Below are 24,363 nucleotides of genomic sequence, written 5' to 3'. Positions count from 1 at the left end.
TTACAGAAAATCGAGGCAATCTGACCTCAGGTTTGACCAGCGTTGACTGCCCTAGTTTGGGGCAGTAAGTTGACTTCAGTCAACTGTAGTTTGACTTCAGTGAACTGTAGTTTGACTGTGTATTTGGGGCTGTTTAAGCACTGATTCTTCAAGCTATTCAAAGACTAGTTGACTGGGAAATTGACCAAGCATATTGGAGGTCAATCTCATCTCATTTGACTAAGTTTGACTTTGCTGATTTAGGGTTTGCTGCTGCTGATATAAAATTACAGAATTCTGATTTTGTACTATTTCTCTCTGCTCAACTATTGAAGATAAAAGAATATTTGATCAAAGGGTTTCCCCGCATTGGGGTTTGTCCTTGGCTAGCTGCCACATCTTGTGTCTCTTGTCTTGGCTTGTTTTCTGTCGATCGTTTAATGTTCTATCCGCGCTTTACTTAATGTATATGTGATTGCTAATCAATGGTTAATAAGAAGAAAAGAAGTAAACTGCTCTAAGCATAGAACATACCATAATTTAACATTCTCACTAATCTTAGTTGATACAATCAATCTTGGCCTGACTTGATCTTGACCCTCTAGCACACAACTGTTCCCCTACTGAATATACTTGCCTTGCGTGCAAATCCCCTAATCCTGCTCCCTAATCTTTTTGCACTGGAAGCTCCTTAATCCTTGCACACTAGGTCCATATTTCCTAGCGCACATGAGCCCCTATTCTCTTATGCAAATCTCCTATTTTATAGTGTACAAGTCTCCTATTTCTTGGCGCACTTGTGGCTCCTATTCTCTTGTGCACTTGTGAATTCCCATTTCTTAGGACACAAGTTCCTCAAATGTTTACACAATCTCCTAAATCCTTGCGCACTTGTGATCTCCTATTTCTTAGGACATGAGCTCTCAATTATGTGCTCTCAAAAATCAAAGAAGATCTCACAAACTTGTGAACAAACTTGTGAACAAACTTGTAAATTCTTGTGCCTTTGTCCTCCTCTTTATAGACCCAATTTGAGTAGCAAGTGGCCTAGCTCAATTTAGAAGCTCGAGTTTTGCTAGCGAGTTAACTGAGAGTGATACTCTTTCTCTCTCCAATCAACACTTGAAGTTTTAACTTGTTATTCCTTAAATCAAGACTGCAGACTAACTCGCTCTAACTGAACCTATAATTGCCACCTGGTTCTGTAGTCGCACTGATGAAGTCTCCAGTTAACTGAAGCTCCTACTCTACGCATGCCATCTTGATGATTATTCCAGTAAACTGGAAATAAACTCATCTTAACTGAAGTCTATCTCATGAGCTCGCGCTCATGGCTAGAGAAAGACAAATTGAGGTCTTCACTGGCTAAGGCACAAGCTAGAAGACCTTTACTCGCTACATTTTCAACAAAAACCTATCCTTTCAGGTCACCCCATAATCCATATCAAAAGCCCAAATACAAACAAGCATATACACTTAATTGCAAAATGAATAAAGTACCTTTTGATTAGAAGCCCACCTTCTTCCATGTGCTCTTGCCAAATGGGTGAGAAGCATATGACTGATGCAGGTGGCAGAGATATAATGGCATGTTGTCATTGGCTAGTGGTGGTTGTCAATGGTTGTTAGCTAGTTGGTTGGGTGAGAAGAACGGGAGAAAAAGATTTCTCCAATGGGATCACCACTTTGGTCGGTTACAAGACCATAATTGCATAACATTGGAAGGTGATTAATGTGCAAGTACATTAATTTCGACTGCCTTGTCCAAGATTTTTGGGTAGATACCCAAAACTTGACATTAATCATAGATTTATATTTTGTAGTGCCCTTCTTTCTAAACTTTGACAAGGCCTTAGGTGAGTCGTAATGTTTTTAGTCAAGTCTATTGTAAAAGTGCTTTGGCAATAATTTAAGCTATTTGGCTAAATTATTTTATTATAGATCACTTCGTCTACTAGATCGTATTGTGTCCCAGAATTGGGTAAATATTATGAGGGTCTATAACGAATGGGTATTCCCCCCTTTGAGGGTTGAAATTGTAATTATCTGATGTAAAAACTATTTTAGTGCATGGTCCCTCGCAATCAGACAGCATGACTAAAGTATTTGAGGGCGGAAAAAATAATTAATCCCCTCTTGTGGCAATTAATTAATTTTTCTATCAAAAATAAAATTAAATCCCAAGCCAGAAAATAAATTAATTTAAAGTCAAAATATTAATCTTAGAGTAATTAATTTCTCCAAATGGAAAATGACCAAAAAATTCGTGATTAAAAAATAAGTTAATTTTTGGAGGTCCCACACCAAGGCAAAAATGGATATATTAAGAAAAATCAAGCCCTTGGATCTTGGTGGTTAAGTCAAAATCAGAATTTTGAGGAAATTAATCCAAAATATTTATTTTTGGATTAATAAAAAATGGTTTTTATGAGAAATTCGAAAATTCCTCAAAAATAAATATTTTCGATGACAAAGATTAAAAGATGATCAAGTATCCATCAAGGTTCAAGATTACTTTGACGGGGATCAAACCAACTAGCCATTATTTTCCACTTGGAGGATTTATCTATAAATTGGCCATTTTGCTTCGCAAGTCATGATGAAATTTGTGACTCTGGTCTATGTAATCTTGTAACGCTGGTGTTGTTCCACTGATCTATTGGGAACGTTTGAAATATCATAATAAAATACTTTGGGGTACAGTTCATGTTGTTCTTTGTCTGATGATCTGTAGTATGTGCTTTCCTATATTGTGCTTAAAATTTTATAAGCTTGTTTATTCATTAGATGGTGATAAGAACATTCTATTGGTATATTTTGGCCCTTGGGTCTATCTTAAGTGATTTGATTTGCCATATGTCTAAGTTTGCTTGAAGAAAATATATAGAGTTTGCATGTATACCGACCCTTGGGCTCCAAGTTCACAGAATTTGGAGAAGAGCTGACCTTGTTTAGGCTTTGGGAATTTTGCTTGATTTTCTTACCTCGCTAAATTTGTGGGAAATACCATAACTTTCAAAACACATTTGATCTATTGTCATTATTCATCATTTAAAAAAAGTATTTTCTCAAAAATATTTCATCTTCAAGTATTGTACATTTGTAAATAATTGTAAATATTTTGTAAAATAATTTTTTTAACCCTTGTTTTGCAGCTAGTTGGGGTTTGAGGTTTTATTTTTTATTTTTTGTATAAACTGGGGTTTTGGGTATTTTTATTTTCATTTGAGCAGGTGAGATTCAAGGTACTCCAAAGGATTTGCTGGGGTTTTGAGCTATATCTAGGCCCATGAGTGTAAGATCTAGTCTCTATTCTATTTGTAGGGCCAACATCGAATATTTTGCAGCGAATTTGGGAAAATATTGCAGATCTGAAGCAAATTAATTTTTTTGGCAAGGGTTTCAAAATTTTTAGGGCCTTTAAGCCCAACGTTTCCTCTTAGCCCTAGCCGCTGCCTTGGTTAGCCTGGATGCAGCCCTAAAAGGGCCATGAACCCCTTGGGTTACCCCTGCCGTGAGGCATAGAGGCCTCAAACTCTTCTCTAAGCTGGATGACAACCGTTTTAGGGCTTGCTGTGGGCCTCTTTAGGCCTGGCCGTAGGTCTTAGTGGCCCTCCTTTGCTCCTCTGCCTCCCTTCTTTCCCTCTGCTCATCCTTTTCTTCCCTCTTCTTCCTCCTCCATGCCCTTTTCCCCCTCGTCCAATTCCCCTTGCCTCTCTCGCTGCCCTTTGTGGGTATCTCCCTTGATCGTAGTCCCTTAGGGACTATTCTCCCTAGGCCGCGATAGGTTTTATGGCCTCCCTCCCCTTGGCCGCAGGGCTCATTAGGCCTCTACAGCCCTAGCCGTAGGCCTAATAGGCCTTGTTGCCCTCTCATCGAGCCATTTCCCTACCTCATTTGCCCTCTTTTCATCTCTGTGGATGATCATTGATGTCTGAGCTAATATTTGGGTGTTTTGCGTAGATATTGGTCATATTTTTCGTGGTTGCAGGAAGGCTCTCCATTGGACAATTTTTGCATAGGGTCTCTATTACTGCTCAAACTAGCAGGGGATACTAGAGGGGCACTTGCTATGTCAAGAGCAATAATGAAGCTAAAGCCCACTATCACCACAACTAAAGCTTCCTACTCTTTACGAAATTTCACCAATGAGAGGAGACCCGATATATAGAGAATCACTTATGAAGGATAGATCAACTAAGGTGGCTGTTAAGTGATCTCGGGGATCCTTTCCCAGGGGAGGCTCAAGAATGGGACTTGCATTTTTCTTAAGCAAGGTACAAGGCTTTCTAGGAGAAGGGGATGAGGATTTAAGGGCTAGGTTTAAGGAGTGTGAATTGTAAAGGAGCTTCAAAAACCCTAAATCCTTGATGAACTTGGTTTCCCAAGTGGTTTTTGAAGAGTTGACTTTGATAAGGTATGGGACCACACGGGAACAATTGGACCCAAGTTAGGTCAAGAGGAAGAAATTTATCAACCAATGGTAGATTTGACCTAAACAAGGAGGAGAAGGGGATCAAAGAAGTGATTTCTACTCAAAGGTGCAAAATGATCCCTATGAGGAACTAGCCTAGGGAAACTTATGGAAAAAACCAATCTCGAGGCTAAGGCTTGGGATATCTGACAACCCCACCGTCGGAATTTCGTCAAATTTGGAGGAGGCCTAGGAGAGACACCAACGCAATAGAGGTCAAGAGATCGAATTTTTTCTATGGGTGGTTTGTCGGGAAAATGATGCCCTAGGAGCCCTAACGTGGCGAGACCTAGAATAAAGAAGGACAGGTGAAGAAAAATTGTTCTTTAAGTGATCACCTTATGGTAGACCAATGTCTAATCCTTTGGGAAGATTGGAGTCAAGAAGAATATGAAGATGGACTTCGTTTCTAGGTCAAGGAGGCTTTAAGGACAACTTCGATTGTCATTAGGGCAAAGGAGATTGAACTTAAAGATTTTACACTTCGTTTTGCAAGGTAAGATGGCTTGTCAAGATAAATTCAACCATAGAATTATCCCTAGGAGAATTCGTTCAACATACATGGCCCATACATAATGATATACTATATAGAAACGTAATTCCGCAATTTCGCAGTAAATGCATGCAATAACTAGCCCTAGTATAGCAAAAATCTCATCATCAATGTATGTGACAAAGTAAAAGAATAAATAACATTAAAGTTGTACTTACATGTAAGAGAATATATCCAACCACCAATAAACTTGCCAATCAAGAAGCTCCAAGATAAGAAAAGACAATCCATACATCAAAATTCATCCATGCTCCAAAAATTCGTCCACCAAGAAGGAATAGCTAAAATCTCAAGAGAGATACAAGGCCAAACCAAGTGATGCTGAGAAATGAACTCTCATCATTTGTATTTATACACCTCTAAGGAGTTCGATTTAGCTACTTGAGCCTACATTAGCCCCTAAAATAAAAATAATGTGCAAATAACTAACTTTTGGTGACAATCCCACCAAACTAGCTCATAAACAAAATAACAAGCCTCTCAAGAGGTCGAATGATCAATAATACATGTTATTGGGCTCTCTAGGAAACCTGATGAAGTCCATAAGTGCTATAATGATGAATAGGACTCCCAAAAGTTATAGACAAGGGGTTGGCCCCTTGTTCTCCACATAATAAACTTGTAGTGCTCCTAATGGGTGTGAGGGCACACAAGTGACCTCATGGGTCTCCAAGTAAATCGAAGATGCTTGTAGACCATCTGTAGGGGCTCAGATGATTGTGTAAGTGATGCCAAATCAACATAAAAGTCATGGGTCATCTGCCAAGTGCATGGTACAACTGTGGGGCAGGCTGGGCAAAGGTGAACCAGGTGCATCTTCTTCGTCTAATAGGGGAATCTTGAGCAATCTATGAACATCTTTGGGGATCCATGGGTTGTTTTCTACTGCTGTGGAGGCCGATGGCTCTCAACACACACCCTCCATGTGCCAATGTAGCTCTCTGGAGGGTTAGGACCCCGTATAGGGAGACCAATCTCAAGATGGAGACCACCTGCAATCCTGCATAGGATACAATCCGTCCCCTAGCCTTCCAGTACAACAAGTCATCAAGGAAATCGAGTAAAAGAGCTTACAAACCATGAACAATAGGCGGGGACTTCATAATGGCATGCCCTTCCATAGTGGGCTTTGGTATATGCTAATGTCCCCAAGCTCCAAATGGGGTTAACCAAGTATCTTATTAGGTGGTTTCTACTTCTAAAGAGGATAGTATGTCCAAAGTACATCCTTTAAAGGGTGGTGGCATGTGATAAAGAGATGAATGGAGTAGGGAATGAAAGGGGCAACCCAGGGTCACATGCTGGGGTACAAGCACAACTAGTACAAGGGAAGCCCACACTTGGGTACGTAATGAATATGAGGGAGCAATCGTGGTCCATGAGGTGCCCCAACCTTGATTTTTCCACCCTTCTTTATATGCGTTTTGCCTTTTATGATTTTTTTCTTTAATTGGCTGCTCGGGTCTCAAAGGGTAAGAGCATGATGCATGAGATATAGTAGTGGGTACCCCTTTAAGGTAGGGCAGTTCATTTCCCCCCAGGGGTTGGGACAGTCATGGGTTCCTAAATGATAAAGGAGGCTCATCTAGGGCCTATAGGAACTAGGGTGATGACCATGATGATAGGGTAGAGCTCATGTATTGGCTTTCTCTCATATGCTAAATGTGTTTGCCCCGACCATATTTTGCATTTTGTGGTACATCTTCTTGTTGACTGTGGCCAATTATGCTTTTACTTTTCTTTTCAGCTGCATCAACCTCCGGGGCATTATTCTAGGCCTGACCCAAGGTGTGGGTAAGGGGACAGGGAAGGCTAACCCTATGTGGACCTGGGTGGGAGAAATGATGGATGGGGTCATAATGAGTGGAAGGGGAGTGATATATGTGGATGAGGGAGCGGGACCACACAACCAAAATCGGGGTTTCCCATGTAGTGCCATCCCTTAAGCCCAAGGGTCAGTAAAAGAGATCCCACGGGGCTAGGGTCCAAGGTTAACATCCAAAATATGTCTAGGGGACAGGAGCACAAACCTATCCCACTCTTTCTATCGAATCCCCCCATTAATCCATGCCCATAATTGTCCATGATAAGCAAACTACAATACTCAACTACCAAGTGACACGGCATACCTTTAAGTTCAGGAGTCCCACCTTCAAACATACGATCATGGTAGGTGGGTGAGGGACCACATCGCTGGCTCAGGTGGTGTTGAAATGGCACTACGAGCTAGTTGGTGGCTGCAAGGGGCTGCCGGCTGCCGGCTGAGGACCACCTTGGAGAAAAAAATTCTCCTCGGGATATCACCCACAAAATGGTGGGTAACGTCTGGCTCCAACTGAGACGTGATCTCTCGAAGAAGTGGACAAAGCTACTTGAACGGGAGGTCACGAGAACTCCAACAATCTCTTGGTTACCACAAACCTGTTACCTACACATATAGCAGATGAAAAACACGGTGCAACATGCTTTTGCGACGTCTCATGATTGTTCATGCTTGGATTAGGACCATAAAATCAACTCATAGAAGTAAAATGTAGTTTTTAAATCTAAATGCAGCTAATCTACCATGAGAAATATCATATGGCATTAGTTCTAATGCAAAAATCAACATGTAATGCATCCTATTCTACCATGCATATGATACAATATCAAGTCTCAAGGAAAGGGGTGATATGACTTAATTTGACTGGCTCGGGCCAAAGTTCGCTATTGAGTTTAGCAATGTAATAATACTCCTCCCCAACTTTTCCATGAATCTTGATAGGCATTGGGTCTCTATTAACCAAGACCAAGTCCCCGATCTTATATTCCTTTTTAGGCTTCCACTTTTTAGTTGTCTTTAGATTTGGTCATTTGAGAATGCAGACTTCTTGTGATGGGAGAATAGGAGAAGGCTTCTCGATCTCATGTGTTTCATAGTATGGGATTGGTCGAGGCTTGATCACATGAGAAAAGTAGGTAGGCTCTCTATAGAGGACAAAAAGGGTACCATCGATTTACGGGATAGTTGCATATGACAGGTCCATTTGGAGATGGCCTCCAATTGTGGCTTCCCACTTCCTAGATAAGAGCATACCCCACACATCAGGGACATCTATGACCACAACATCCATGAGAAGTGATATATCAGGGTTCCTAGCCAAAGAGACCTTTAGGTCTTTTATGAGACCTTCCACCTCTACGGGCTTAGAGTTAAAACCACATACCTTTTTGTATGGGCGAGTGATGTTGAGACCCAATTGCTTCATAACTTTTAGAGGCATGATGTTTGCGGAAGCCCCTGAGTCTAACATACAATTGTGCAAGAAGAGGTCATTGATAGCCAAAGTAAACATAAATGGTTCATACCCAGGTTTTGGTCAGGAATATGAATGTTTTGTAAGTCTTTGGGTAATTCTTCTTCTTGAATACCTAAGGTTTTCTTGATTTGTTCTTGTTGCTCGGGAAGTTTTGCAATTTCTTTCAAAGGAATGGGTATGGTTATTTTTCCTATGACATCCCCTATGTCAATGTCAAGCTTAGCCTCTTTTCCCTTCTCTTTCTTCTTGATGTTTTCCTTCCTTGGAGGATCCTTTTTTGAATTGGATTTGGTTGGGGGATCCTTCTTGGGAGGAATTTTAGGGAGAGACTCCTTGGGAGGGGCTTGCTTGGGCAATGAGTCTTCTTTAGATGGTTCTTTAGGGGTTGTAGGGTCTTTGTTATTTTCCTTTCGTGAATATTGGACCCCTTTGAATCTTCCCTTGTTATCAGAGTTAAGAATGGATTCTTCATTTTCTTCCTTAAGGGTGACCTCACTAATGGGAGGATGCATGTATGAGCCTCCCAACAAAATGTTGAAGATGTTGAATTCCACAAGGTCAGCTTGCTCATCAATTTCCTCATCCTCAGATTCTCCATCTTCACTTCCCTCATCCTCAAAAGATGATTCTAGCTCAACAATGTTAGTTGGAGCCAAAGTGTTTGGGAATTGAGACGAGCTTTGCCTATCTTCTTCATTTTTCTTTTTAGGAAAAGGTTTGGAATATAACTAGATTTTTGGGCCCTTTCCAAGGCAGTGATTTTGTTCATGATAACTCTATGACGTGAGTTGGCTTCTTCAGTAAAATTCTCCGTTTTCTTGAGGATGGCCAAGAGGGTTTCTTCATGTTGATCTTTGGATTTCTCTTTTTGACCTTGCTTTTAGCTTTAGGGTGGTCAGTGACATCTACCTTCGATATTCGTAAGTTTTCCTCAACTTCCATTGCTATCTCTTTGGCTTCAGCCAATGTGGAAGGTTTCTTGTCCCTTAATGTATAGACCTTCTTCCTCCCTGGTAAGGACGCCAAAATGTTATCGCTCAAACTAGCACGGGGTCCTAGAGGGGCACTTGCTAGGTCAAGGGCAACAATGAAGCTAAAGCCCATTATAACCACAGTTAAAGTTTTCTACTCTCTACGAACTTTCACCGATGGGAGGAGACCCGATATATAGAGAATCACTTATTAAGGATAAATCAAGTAAGGTGGATGTGAAGTGATCTCGGGGACCCTTTCCTAGGGGAGGCTCAAGAATGGGACTTCCTTGCTTCTTAAGCAAAGGTACAAGGATTTCTAGGAGAAGGGGATGAGGATTTAAGGGCTAGGTTTAAAGAACGTGAATTGTAAAGGAGCTTCGAAAACCATAAATCCTTTTTGAACTTGGTTTCCCAAGTGGTTTTTGAAGAGTTGACTTTGACAAAGTATGGGACCACACGGAACCAAGTGGAACCAAGTTAGGTCAAGAGTAAGGAGTTTATCAACCAATGATAGATTTGACCTAAAACAAGGAGGAGAAGGGGATCAAAGAAGTGATTTCTACTCAAAGGTGCAAAATGATCCCTATGAGGAACTAGCCTAGGGAAACTTAGGGCAAAAACTAATCTTGAGGCTAGGGCTTGGGATATCTCACAACCCCACTGTCAGAATTTCGTCAAATTTGGAGGAGGCCTAGGAGAGACACTAGGGTAGTAGAGGCCAAGAGATCGAAGTTTTTCTATGGGTGGTTTGTTAGTAAAATGATGCCCTAGGAGCCCTAACATGGTGAGACCTAGAGTAAAGAAGGATAGGTGAAGAAACATGGTTCTTTAAGTGTTCACCCTATGGTAGACCAATGCCTAACCCTTTGGGGAGATTGGAGTCAAGAATAATATGAAGATGGACTTCGTTTCTAGGTCAAGAAGGCTTCAAGGATAACTTCGCTTGTCATTAGGGAAAAGGAGACTGACCTTAGACCTTTTACACTTCATTTTGCAAGGTAAGATGGCTTGTCAAGATAAAAATCCAACCATAGAATTATCCCTAGGAGAATTCATTCAACATACATGGCCCATACATAGAGATATGCTATATAGAAACATAATTCCACAATTTCGCAGTAAATGCATGTAGCAACCAGCCCTAGTATAGCGAAAATATCATCATCAATGTATATGACAAAGTAAAAGAATAAATAGCAGTAAATTGGACTTACATGTAAGATAATATATCCAACCACCAATACACTTGCCAATAAAGAAGCTCCAAGATAAGAAAAGACAATCCATACATCAAAATTCATCCATGCTCCAAAATTTCGTCTACTAAAAAGGAATAGCGAAAATCTCAAGAGATATACAATTCCAAACCAAGTGATGATGAGAAATGAATTCTCATCATTTGTATTTATACACCTCTAAGGAGTTCGATTTAGCTACTTGAGCCTACATTAGCCCCTAAAATAAAAATAATGTGCAAATAACTAACTTTTGGTGACAAGCCCACCAAACTAGCTCATAAACAAAATAACAAGCCTCGCAAGAGGTCAAATGATAAATAATACATGTTGTTGGGCACTCTAGGAAGTCTTATGAAGTCCATAAGTGCCACAATGATGAATAGGACTCCCAAAAGTAATGGATAAAGGGTTGGCCCCTTGTTCTTCACATTACACCGGTGGTGCTCCTAGTGGGTGTGAGGGCACACAAGTGACCTCATGGGTCTCCAAGTAAGTCAAAGATGCTTGCAGACCGTCTATAAGGGCTCAGATGATGGTCTAAGTAATGCCACATCAACATACAAGTACTGGGTCATCTGCCAAGTGCATGGTACAACTGTGGGGAAGGCTCGGAAAAGGTGAACCAGGTGCATCTTCTTCGTCCAATAGGTGAATCTCGAGCAATCTCTGAACATCTCTGGGGATCCATGGAGGTTGTCTACTGCTGTTGTGGCCCATGGCTCTCAACACACACCCTACATGTGCCAATGTAGCCCTCTGAAGGGTTAGGACCCTTATAGGGAGACCAATCCCAAGATGGAGACCCCCTGTAATCCTGCATAAGATCCAATGCGTCCCCTAGCCTTCTAGTACAACAAGTCATCAAAGAAATCAAGTAAAAGAGCTTACAAACTATGGACAACAGGTGGGCACTTCATAATGGAATTTTCTTCCATAGTCGGCTTTGGCATGTGCTAATGTCTCCAAGCTTCAAATGGGGTTAACCAAGTATCTTATTAGGTGGTTTATACTTCTAAAGGGGATAGTATGTCCAAGGTACATCTTTTAAAGGGTGGTGGCATGTGATAAAGAGATGAATGGAGTAGGGAATGATAGGGGTAGCCCTAGGTCACATGCTGGGGTACAAGGGTAGCTAATACAAGGGAAGCCCACACTTGGGTATATAATGAATAGGAGGGAGAAATCATGGTACATGAGGTGCCCCAACCTTGATTTTTCCACCCTTAATTTATATGCCTTTTTCCTTTTATGTTTTTTTCCTTTAATTGATTGCTCGGGGCTCAAAGGATAAAAGCATGATGTGTGAGATATAGCAGTGGATTCCCCCTTTAAGGTAGTGCAGTTCATTGCCCACTAGGAGTTGGGACAATCATGGGTTCCTAAATGATAAAGGAGGCTCATCTAGGGCTTGTAGGATCCAGGGTGATGGGCATGATGATGGGGTAGAGCTCATGTATTGGATTTTTCCCACGTGCTAAATGTGTTTGTCCTCACCATCTTTTGCATTTTGTGTTACATCTTCCCGTTGAATGTGGCCAATTATGCTTTTACTTTTCTTTTCATTTGCATCAACCTCTGGGGCATCATTCCAGGCCCAACCCAAGGTGTGGGTAAGGGGAGGAGGAAGGCTAACCCTATGTGGACCCAGTGGAGGAATGTGTACCCAGGTGGGAGAAATGATGAATGGGGTCATAATGAGTGGAAGGGAAGCGATATATGTGGATGAGGGAGAGGAACCACGCAACGAAAATCGGGGTTTCCATGTAGTACCATCCCTAAAGCCCAAGGGTCAGTAAAATAGATCCCACTAAGATGTTAACAGCGAAAAGATGTCTAGGGGATAGGAGCACAGACCTAGCCCACTCTTTCTGCCGAATCCCCCCATTAATCCATGCCTGGAAGTGTCCATGATAAGCAAACTACAATACTCAATTACCAAATGACAAGGCATACCTTTAGGTTCGGGAGGCCCACATTCAAACAAACGATCATGGTAGATGGGTGAGGGACCACATGGCTGGCTCAAGTGGTGGAGAAATGGCATGACGAGCTAGTTGGTGGTTGCAAGGGGCTGTTGGCTGCCGGCTAAGGACCACCTTGGAGAAAAAAATTCTCCTAGGGATATCACCCACAAAATTGTGGTTAACAATGTCCTAGCTATCTTCTAGGCCTAGGGCCTATTGGTTTACCTCCTAAACTCTTCATACCATAACTGTTTTGTTACAGCAGTCTAATATCTTCCTAACAATGGTAAATATTTTATTTAAATGCTCTAAAAATCATTCATGAGTTGATTAATATACTAAGGAATTATTTGCATAGGTTGGGTATCCATTTGTTGGGCATATTTCATGAAGTTTTGATGACTGTCATCCTCTTTAGCGCTGCATTACAAAGTCTGATTATAACAGTGACAATGGCATCTAACCTCATCAAGAATCTTGTTTTGGCAAGGCATTTTGACTTTGGGTTATCTCATTTGCATCCTTGCATTTGTAGGTACCTCATATCTTGCATTTTAAGTAATATAAAATAAATTAACTCACTGTGGTCATAAGGTTTGCTTACCGCTCATTTGGATATCATTGGAACATAAGTAAAATAGAGTTTTTATTGTTTCATGTTCCATAGATAATAATTTCTCATTGTGGAAGGAATTGTTTGTTTACATTGTTTACGAGTGATTTGACAATTGTTATCGCTAACAGGAGTAGTAACATATTGTTGTCTTGTGTGATTTCAAGAAGTTCCAATTTTGCACTAATAAGCTCGCTCACCTAAGCACATAATCTAATTTTGTTGAATGGTTGCTTAAGTTGGTAAATCTAAGAATCTATTGGATATTGGTGTCTCTTTCTCTCTTACATGTTGGCATTAAAGATCTAAGTATTTGCTAATTTAATTGAATATCTCTCGAATAATTGGTATTGAGGAATCTAATTATAATATTGGCATTATCTTGTTGATATATCTTGGAAGGCTTCTAATGTTCTAAGAGCATTGATAATCTTATTGTCTCTTTTGAGTAAGAATCATTGGTTAAATATCTTAAGTGGGCAAGTGCTCTATTTGTCATAAGATTTATGATTCATGCCTAAGGTGGATATCTATTGTGAATGATATTTCTATATTGGTGAATCATTGTGCAATGTGAAGGACATCTATCTTGTTTATCTCTTGTATCTTGTTGGCACTTGTAAAATTGGCACATATTCTTGTGGTTGAGATTGTCTCTTATTTACCATTGTTAAGTACTTATTGTCATAACTTAAGATCAATCATAACTAAGTACTTAAAGGAACATTAAACAATCTCACCTTAAGAAGCACTCAACTCATCTTGCATTGACATCCTAGTACTAGCCTTGCATTTGATAATTTACCTCCAAACATATGCTTGGTTGATAGATTGATAGGAACTCCCTTCCATATTTGCTTGAGAAGTCTAGGCACACTAGTATTTAAAATGGTGACCTTGCGGTCGTCAGAGCCACAATCTCTGCAACGCTGGAGACACCGGTATGTTAGATTTCAAGGAGAGGGATTGCTAAGCAAGCCATTTCTTGCTTCACCTTGACTTCTCTCTTCCACTTACTTTAAAGACTAGGCTCGATATAGATAAAGATCAAGGGATACACTTAGCTAGGCATTTAATTAAAATAAACCAAGATCTTGCATCTCACTTAAGTCATAGGATCTGCATTTCATCTAGGATAGTGAATCATTCACTAAGCAATGGTTGTTCATCCGGTTACTTGGTCTCTAATTGATTCAAAGCAAGTAGTTGACTCCATAAGGCACTGGTCTCATAATAATCTAATTGAATCCTTTAAACTTGCTAAAATCAACCAAGTGACTAGGCCATTCAATCGTGTCTCCTAGACTTGTTGGTTGCCAACTTGTCCTTCATCTTCACATTCCATAGGGACTACCCCCCATATTTTGGTGTTGGGAGACAGTTAGAATGGAGAGGTCAGGGATCAAAGTGACAGCCCCTGACCTGAGTCGTTGTCGCACCGTGCCGTACAATCTGAGTGACGACAAGACCCTCAAATTTATCATCTTCAACTGCCTTAACTAATTACCCTTCCCATTTCCTTGGTTATTTCACCCCTTTAATGATTATAATGCTGAGATTATCCTCTTTGTCGTTAAATCTCTCGTTGGCTATCCAATCTGCTTCTTTGTTGGCAGTCCTTAAGGTGCTCCAGATTCAATCTGCTTGACGATACTTCTTTGACTCATCTAATCTAAGTTTCAAGCTTTCATGCCTTATATGATGTTAAATCCTGTGTGAGTTAGACTTTGACTTGAGGGTCTCTCTTGCTCTCTACTATTCCGAAACCTAATTTCAGTTAGGCTTTAATTTGTCTAATTAAGGCTCATATAAGTCTGATTATTCCTATCAGACCCTATGTTTTGATGTGGATCATGATAATATCCACATTTTCATCTCTTATGACCCCCCAATGGTTTCTTTTTTGGGATTTCCTTTTACAGGCCCATGAAAATTTAACTTGTATGTTTCTCCCTTAATGAGCTACCATTGCTCCTCATGGGGAGTCCGGACAAGGAAACTAGTAGGCTGTCCTTTATTGGTAACATCAAGGTCAAATACTTGTTTTAAAATATGCAAGATTTGTTTTTAGTTCTTTTCATTATTAAGCACGTTTTCTAGCCTTCTATGCTTTCGATATATTAGGTTAGTTCAATCACTCTCATTATATGAAGCTGTCATTTGCATTGGCCGAATATTTTGGCTGGTATAGAGTTATCATCTTTGAGAATTTCGAATATGAATTGAAAGTAATTTAATTTTTGGCCATGTAAAACATCAAGATTCATGTAAAACTTTTAGATTTTAATCATTCAATATTTCCATGCTTGAGCATCAATAAATCTTCTATTCAACAATATAAATCATGGATTTTGGCATTCTTAATTACCAAATTCTGATCAATTGGAATTGCAAACATTTTGATTTGATTTCATGAGTATCTTATTCGAGCATTTTATCTCATCAGCTATGCTATATTGAGAGGGTCTATTTGCTATTCAAATTTTACAGTGATACAATTTGAGCACAATATCTCATCAGCTGTCCCAAGTTGAGAGGATCTATTGGTATGTTCTTTCAACATTGTTCAGATCTAGTGGAACTTTAAAATAACATAATCAAGCATTACTTATAATTTTTTGCATGCCATGTTTAGGTAAACCTATGACACCATCTGCTTTTGAGATACATGGGGGATGTGGGCATAACAGGAAGTGGAAACATTCGATTTGGATTCTCATGAGGGAGGAAAAGGTCCAAATCTCAAAGGCTAAAGCACTGAAACTATACTATCAGAAGTATAAAGAAATCCAGAGCATGAGAGCCCCTCAGATGGAGAAAGTCAGGCAAACTTTCCATTGTAATGGGCCCATTCCTGATAAAATCTGTGTTGAGAAGTCAAGCTTCAGGCAGAGGAGAAAAGAAGATTGCAACATAAAGCACAATGACCTTGGCACTGCAGAATGGAGATCTTCAAGAACCCCTTATCACAGGTACTATTTGCTGAGATGCTTTTACAATTACATGGTAGGTTCTCGTTAGTAAGCTTTTATCTGAATGGAACAAAGCTACAGTAGATACAAAAATTGTGAAACTGCGGTCTATTTCAGCTTAGCCTTTGGGCTTTATGACATTTCTTATTACCTACCATCTTTCTGTTTGGATCTGTTCAGATGGAAGCTTCCTTCATGCTTACATGGATTTAAACATAAGTAAGTTGCCTATTACTAACAACTCAGATTCAACATGAAGAATGATTGTATACGACATTTGATTCGATGATTCAAATACACACTTTTGATGCAATAACTTGTCTTTGTTGACACCAAGTTCCTTGTGGTCAAATTTATCCAACAACCCAAAATGTTCTCTTCAAGGCATTGCTATGCATTCCAGCTATATAAAGTAATATTTTACTCCATTAGCTGGTGACATTCCTAATGAGAAATAAATTAAGATATGATGACTATATTAATGTCCAATGAATGACCAAAAAGGTCAGTTGATGTGACATAAAAAATGTACTATCATCAATAAGCATTATAAGAGTACCTGTTGCCTCAAAATATAATAGGTCTTGTGAGGGGAGCTCACAAGGAAAAAACTATACCAAGGGACAACAATATTACGTGTGGCCCCTTGTCACCACAACCACTACCTCATGCTCTTTTGTGGACTTTCACCACTAGGGAGGCATCCTTTTAGTAGGTCACCTAAAAGATATGCTAAGTCCTATTGAAGAATGTAACTAGGTTTGGTCTTCATAGTTGTATAAAGTAATTTATTTGTTAAAAGAAATTTTATAATGACTTATTAAAGCATGAGTTTCATGCTTGGGTCATCATGTTTATAGATAAAAACCTCCATTGTAGGCTTCTAGGTTTTATATTGAGTTAGCAGAGTCATTGTCAATTTTATTAGACCCTTCATGGGCTTTTGTATCATGTAAAAATAATTATTTTTGAGTCAAATAGGTCATTTGACCGCTCCACACTAAGTTGGCCCTATGATGATGAAATTGGCCTAAATTAGGGCAATTCGACCCATAGAAGAGGCTATATATAGATAGATAGTTCGATCCATTTGCTCACTCACTCAACAAGTTCGATACACAAGAAAGAGAGGTAGAAAAAGGTGTGAAATTCCAAGAAAAAGGAAGAATATTGAAGAAGAAGACAAAGTCAAAGTTTTGGGCTACCTTTCTCTCACACGTGCGAAGTTACTGGGCTATTGTTGGGGCCGAAATTCTGAATTCTACTGTAGGTTGAAGTTTTGCTGCTGGGGTCAAAGTTCTGCTGCTGGGGAGGCCAAAATTCTGCTATTGCTAGGTTGAAATTCTAGGTCGAAGTTGCTGTTGGGAGAACATCACTTGGAGAAGAAGGAAGGGATGACTTGGTGATTGGGGGAAGTCTGTGTCTAGGTCAAAAGAGTCTTGGACTATCTCATCTTGTCTTTGAATCTACTGAAGGAAGAGTTTTGACTGGGTTTTCCCCAGTGTTGCAGGGGAGCGCCCCCCCCGATCCCGCTCCCAATCCGCGCTCCGGGTGAGAGCGACTCGAGAGCGGGTCGGGAGCGCGCTCCCTAAAAAAAATTTCGCTGCCTGCCTTTTCGGGAGCGTTTTGCGTTTTTTGCATTTTTTTTTTTTGTAGTAATGTTCGAAATGCAAATTTTTTTGAAAGAAACAAATAATTTTTGAGTGGGACAACTTAATGATCAAGTCTATGTCCCTAGTATTGATAAAGTAAAAGTGACATCCTCTTTAATCTTCATTTTCATCCTTTTACTTAAATTTTTAACATTACCATGAAATGACTCAGGATGTTTGAGATTGGTTTCGGCCTCATTGGATTTCATATGGAGAAAGTAGAATTTTAGATTTCATTCAAAATCTAGCAGACTTATCAGTTTTTCAGGATTTCAGGATTGGGGGATTGCAATGTTTCCATTGAATTTTGTCATGTATTAGGGTATGGAACTCGTATTTAATCCAGAGCACCAATCCCTCTATGTACCTTGATGTTAGTGACATTGGTTGTCGAACTCCTCTATCATGACCCTCCTAAAAATGTACGCATCATTCAAACAAAATCTTGACTTGACATGCTATGCTTTTTCTATCTTATGTTAATGCTTAGAGGGTGATATTAATGACAAAGATCCCTACACAAATACAGAGGTAATGACAAAGATACCTCTGGATATTAATGCTTAGAGGGTGATATTAATGACAAAGATCCTGAATTTCCAACAAGACTAAAAAATTAGATGTTTCTGGTGGTGGCAAGAGGCCCAAGCATAAGAAATAGATAATAACAGTGTTGCGGGGGAGCGCCCCCCCCCACTCGCTCCCGCTCCCGATCCGCGCTCCGGGCGGGAGCGGGTCGGGAGCGCGCTCCCTAAAAAAAAATTCGCTCCCTGCCTTTTCGGGAGCGTTTTCGGGAGCGTTTTGCCTTTTTTGCATTTTTTTTTTTGTAGTAATGTTCGAAATGCAATTTTTTTTGAAAGAAACAAATAGTTTTTGAGTGGGGCAACTTAATGATCAAGTCTAGGCCCTAGTATTGATATGCTATTCATGGTAATGTTAAATTCTTAAAGTAAAAGTGACATTTTCTTTAATTTTCATTTTCATCCTTTTACTTAAATTTTTAACATTACCATGAAATGACTCAGGATGTTTGAGAATGGTTTCGTCCTCATTGGATTTCATATGGAGAAAGTAGAATTTTAGATTTCATTCAAAATCCAGCAGACTTATCAGTTTTTCAGGATTTCAGGATTGGGGGATTGCAATGTTTCCATTGAATTTTGTCATGTATTAGGGTATGGAACTCATATTTAATCAAGAGTACCAATCCCTCTATGTACCTTGATGTTAGTGACATTGGTTGTCGAACTCCTCTATCATGACCCTTCTAAAAATGTACGCATCACTCAAACAAAATCTTGACTTGACATGCTATGCTTTTTCTATCTTATGTTAATGCTTAGAGGGTGATATTAATGACAAAGATCCCTATACAGATACAAAGGTAATGACAAAGATACCTATGGATATTAATGCTTGGAGGGTGATATTAATGACAAAGATCCTGATTTTGCAACAAGACTAAAAAATTAGACATTTCTCGTGGTGGCAAGAGGCCCAAGCATAAGAAATAGATAATAGATTTACTTCTCTTCTCTAGTTTCTAGTAGCTTTTATAACTATTGACTCTTTCATATTTATTATGATATTTTTTTAAACAATATATGACAATTTAAGTTTGAAGTTGGCAATTATAACTCATTAGTAATGAATTATGAATATGATGCTTCATGAAAGTTGAAAGTTGTTTCATTTCGTTTCATTTTATAACATTTCATTTCATGTTAGATATTATTTGTTGTAATGGTTACACTTAGCTTACAAGTACAACTTTGGTGATCAATGATGATAAATGTTATATATTGAATTTTGAAAGCTTGAAACTTTAAGATTGATGAATCATGAGACTCAATATGTTGTATGTTACTATGTTACTAACTTGCAGACGTGGTTGATGAAGATTATAACTTCTAGATGATTGTTGTTATATGGTTCAATCTATGCTTTTTTATGTTTTTTTATATCTAATTCATCATTCTACATGTTTTTGTTGACATATATGTATCAAAAATTAAAAAATATAAAAAATATATATATTTTTAAAAAATCGCTTCGGGATTCGCTCCCAAACCGGGAGCTTCTGAAAATGGTCGCTCCCGCTCCCGCTTCCGCTCCCGCTCCCCGCTTCCGCTCCCGCTCCCAAGTAACACTGGATAATAGATTTACTTCTCTTTTCTAGTTTCTAGTAGTTTTTATAACTATTGACTCTTTCATATTTATTATGATAATTTTTTAAACAATATATGACAATTTAAGTTTGAAGTTGGCAATTATAACTCATTAGTAATGAATTATGAATATGATGCTTCATGAAAGTTGAAAGTTGTTTCATTTCATTTCATGTTAGATATTATTTGTTGTAATGGTTACACTTAGCTTACAAGTACAACTTTGGTGATCAATGATGATAAATGTTATATATTGAATTTTGAAAGCTTGAAACTTTAAGATTGATGAATCATGAGACTCAGTATGTTTTATGTTACTATGTTACTAACTTGTGGACGTGGTTGATGAAGATTATAACTTCTAGATGATTGTTGTTATATGGTTCAATCTATGTTTTTTTATGTTTTTATATCTAATTCATTATTCTACATGTTTTTGTTGACATATATGTATCAAAATATAAAAAATAAAATATATATATATATATATATATATATATATATATATATATTATATAAAAAACGCTCTGGGATTTGCTCCCAAACCGGGAGCTTCTGAAAATGTCGCTCCCGCTCCCGTTTTCGCTCCCGCTCCCCGCTTTCGCTCCCGCTCCCAAGTAACACTGGTTTTCCCCTTATAGGGGTGTTTCCCTCGCTGTCTGCTTACATCTTGTGTCTCTTGTTCGTGTGATCTTCATATATACATAACTTGGTAATTGCTTGATGAAATATAATATAATAATGAACTAAAAGAAGCCAACATAATTCACAAGTAATTATCAAAGAAGAGGAATCAACCCCTAATTATTACTAGCATTGATTTCTCAACATGGTTTCAGAGCTAAGGTCGAAAAAGGTTGGAGATCACTTTGTTGGATGGAAAAGGAAGGCTACTACCTCTATAACAAGTTACTTGAAGATGGGGTTCAATATCATAAGAATTGCAGGAAGCTGGATTGGAAGTATCTTCTACATCCTATCTAAGAAGGTCAAAAGCAAAGGATTCTTGGCTGCACATACATGTACTCTTGATGATGACAATGCATGGATCATTGATAGTGGAGCATCAAGACATATGATAGGAGAAAGCGGGCAGCTTGATACTCTATCAAAGGAACAATCATCTCATGCAGTGGAGCTAGGAGACAATAAAAGTTATGCAGTCAAGGGCCTTGGATCTACATCTTTGAAGCTGGAGAATGGAGCAAAGCTACACCTCAACAATATACTCTATGTTCCAGGTTTGAAAAAGAATTTACTTTCAATTTCTTGTTTAGAAGATAAAGGAGATAGGGTTTCTTTTGTAGATGGTAAAGTCTTGGTTTGGGGAAAGGATTCAAGCATTGAAAAGGAAAAAGTTATTGGAGTTTGTGAAGGAAGACTATATAGAGTTATAACACCATCTCCTCAAGCTCTAGTTCACACGGAAATCAATCCCATCGAACTATGGCATAGAAGATATGGGAATATACACCACAAGATCATTCCGTCTCTCAATCAAATGGTAAATGGCATCCCTAACATCAAAGAAAATTCTGAAGGAGTATGTAAGGGATGTGTTTTGGGAAAGAATACAAGGAAGCCTTTCACAAGCAGTGATACAAGGTCTTAAAAATATTAGACCTCATTCATTCCGATGTGCGTGGGCCTATGTCTAACAAATCACTTGGAGGCTATCTTTATTATGTGACCTTCATTGATGACCACTCTAAAAAGACATGGCTCTACCTTCTCAATAAAAAGGATGAAGTATTTGAAAAATTCAAGGAGTTTAGATCTGAAGTAGAGACCTTAACCGAAAGAAAGATAAAGACCTTGAGACTTGACAATGGTGGGGAATACACTTCAAAAGAATTGGTTACATATTGTAAAGAAGCAGGTATTAAGAGGGAGCTCATTGTTCCCTACAATCTCAAACAAAATGGAGATGCAGAAAGGAAAAATAGAACAATTGAAGAATGCATACGAACTATGATATTTGATCAAGACCTTCCAAAGTTTCTATGGGGTGAAGCAACTATGACAATAGTATATATACAAAATAGAAGTCCTCATAGAATTCTTGAGAATATGACACCTGAAGAAGCATTTACAGGGAAGAAGCCATGTGTGGACTATCTTCGAATCTTTGGGTGACCCGCATACATCCATGTTCCAAAGGATAAGCGAAAAAAACTAGACTCTACAAGCATCAAAGGGATCTTCGTTGGCTACAGTCTTTCTTCAAACACATATAAAACCTATATTAAGGAAGGAGGACAAACTGAAGTAAGCAGGGATGTTATATTCGATGAGAATCATGCCTACAAGAGATCCACGGATATTCCAATTGATTATGATGATGAAGATACACCACTATTTGAAGAAGAAAAACATCATGATGAGACAACTCCTAACCAAGAAGAAGATGAAGGACCAAGTGAGCCGATTCAACCTATGATCATACCCGAAACAAGGAAGAGGCCAAATTGGTTGAAAGCTACTCTTGAAGATGCTGAAGGACATGGAGCTGCTAAAGGAACTTTTAGAGAAAGTAAAAGACCAAACGAATATTCAAGATATGCAGCGTACATGACAAAATTGATACAAGCTAAACCAACTACATTTGAAGTAGTTGCTCATCAAGAAGAATGGAAGAAGGCGATGCAAGAAGAATACCAATCCATCATGGAGAATGGAGTCTGGGAAATCGTTCCTAGGCCAAGGGACAAATCAGTTGTCACTTCAAAATGGATTTACAAAATCAAACATGCGATCGATGGAAGTATAGATAAATACAAAGCTAGATTTGTTTCAAGGGGTTTCTCTCAAAAGGAAGGTATAGACTATGAATAAACCTTTACACCTACTGCTAGGTATACTACTATAAGATCTTTGGTTTCGCTAGTTGTTATAATGGGATGGAATATGTTGATTTTTGGGTAGCATCGGATGTGCTATAGCTTCGAAATTTTGGGGGGGGGGGGGGCTAGAACGCATAAGATCTCCAAGACCCAGAAATCATTTGGTGAAATGCCCACCCAGATTGTATTTTATTAAAATAATTAATATTTTTAATGGGGTTCCTAAGTCTAAACTTAGGAAAATTAAAATATTAATGGGTATTAATGAAAATATGGGTGAAAAGCTTCTAAGAGACAAGGATCAAGTCTAATTTAATCTTAGCCGTTGATTAGAGATTATATCACGACTGTTGATATCTCAACAGGAAAAGTATAAAGGAAGACTTGAGAGTCATTTGGAGACACACCAGGCAAATACTCAGTAACTCGAGGGAAATCGATTCTCAAGGAGTAAGAATTTGATTTTAGAGGGAGAGTTGCAGGGTGAAGGAAGAGGGCATCAGCATCAGTCGGAGACTGAGGAGGAGGGGATGCAGTGCATCAGAGGGACAGGGAAGAGGGATAGCTCAGAGAGGCAGCGCAGCAAGGGGCACAATCCTTACGCAGAGATGATGTAGAGGTGACGTAGTGGAGGTTGGAGGGTCTCTTGGGTGTCAGAATTTCTCCAAAGGGTGGAGGAAAATTATCTCAGGTGTTTTCTCAGAGGTTTCTCTATGTTCTGCAAATCATTCCTTGTAAAGAGATTTTTGCTGAAGAATAGTAAATAAATTCTCATTTGTTGCATCGGTTTTCCCGCATTGGGTTTTTCCGAGAACTATTGTCCAAAAATAACTCTGTTGATGTGATTGATTCTTGTGCTTGTATTTCACTGTTCTTTTCTCTATGCTATTATGTGACAATTGTAGTAGAATTTACTTTGATGTTTACTGAAGGGTTTTGTAAATAACTTATTGTGGAAAATAAGTAGGAGAAATAAATCAATTACTGCAGTAGAATTTCGTGTTAGAAATTTTCACATGGTATCAGAGCAGAGATCGGGCAACAGGATTAGAGAATTTGCAATGAGTCGTGAACATGATGCTGGAGCAGCAACTCAAAAGCACTCATGCAGTTCTCCCGGGAAAGAGGAAAGCATAGAGAATATAATGGATCACAACAATTCTGTGTTAGCTTCCAGACTGGAAGAAGAAGTCGCTTGCTTGGCAAGTTCTGCTTCCTCTAAGGTTTGGTATATTGATAGTGGAGCTTCTACGCACATGACGAGAATACGAGAATGTTTCTCAAGCTATCAAGAAGAACAGATGAACTTCCAAATCACCATGGGAAATAAGTTAAAATGTATCCTCGTAGGAAGAGGTACTGTAGTTTTTCAAAGAGAAGTAGGGGATCAGCTTCGAGCTACCAATGTGCTGCGTGTACCTAGATTGGGGATGAACTTACTCTCTGTATCTCAGTTACAGAACAAGGGCTATGATGTTTACTTCATTGGGAAGAAAGTATATGTCAAACATCCGAGTTGGAAGAAGAAGGCCCAAATTGGAGTTAGAAGTAATAGACTGTATAAGTTATAGCTAGAATCTCCAATGGCACTGATAGGTAGTAGTGGTGAAAAAGATTTGAATGAACTATGGCAC

General features: G+C 38.9%; 1 protein-coding gene across 1 annotated transcript in view; it reads left to right on the top strand.

The window, feature by feature from the left end:
- The window catches only part of LOC149226658 (uncharacterized), a 230,011-nt gene that overhangs the window by 111,458 nt on the left and 94,190 nt on the right, over positions 1-24,363 (top strand). The window contains exons 3-4 of the mRNA XM_089380260.1: positions 15,730-16,066; positions 16,247-16,285. Coding sequence (XP_089236386.1) covers positions 15,730-16,066; positions 16,247-16,285 — 376 coding nt within the window. The remainder of the gene's footprint in view (positions 1-15,729; positions 16,067-16,246; positions 16,286-24,363) is intronic.

The sequence above is a fragment of the Pinus tabuliformis genome, chromosome J (genome assembly GCF_031772625.1).
Source record: "Pinus tabuliformis cultivar Carrire ecotype Pingquan chromosome J, CPIR1, whole genome shotgun sequence".
Lineage (NCBI taxonomy): Eukaryota > Viridiplantae > Streptophyta > Pinopsida > Pinales > Pinaceae > Pinus > Pinus tabuliformis.
Note: the sequence above shows the minus strand (reverse complement) of the source record. Positions and strands in the feature narration are given on the sequence as shown.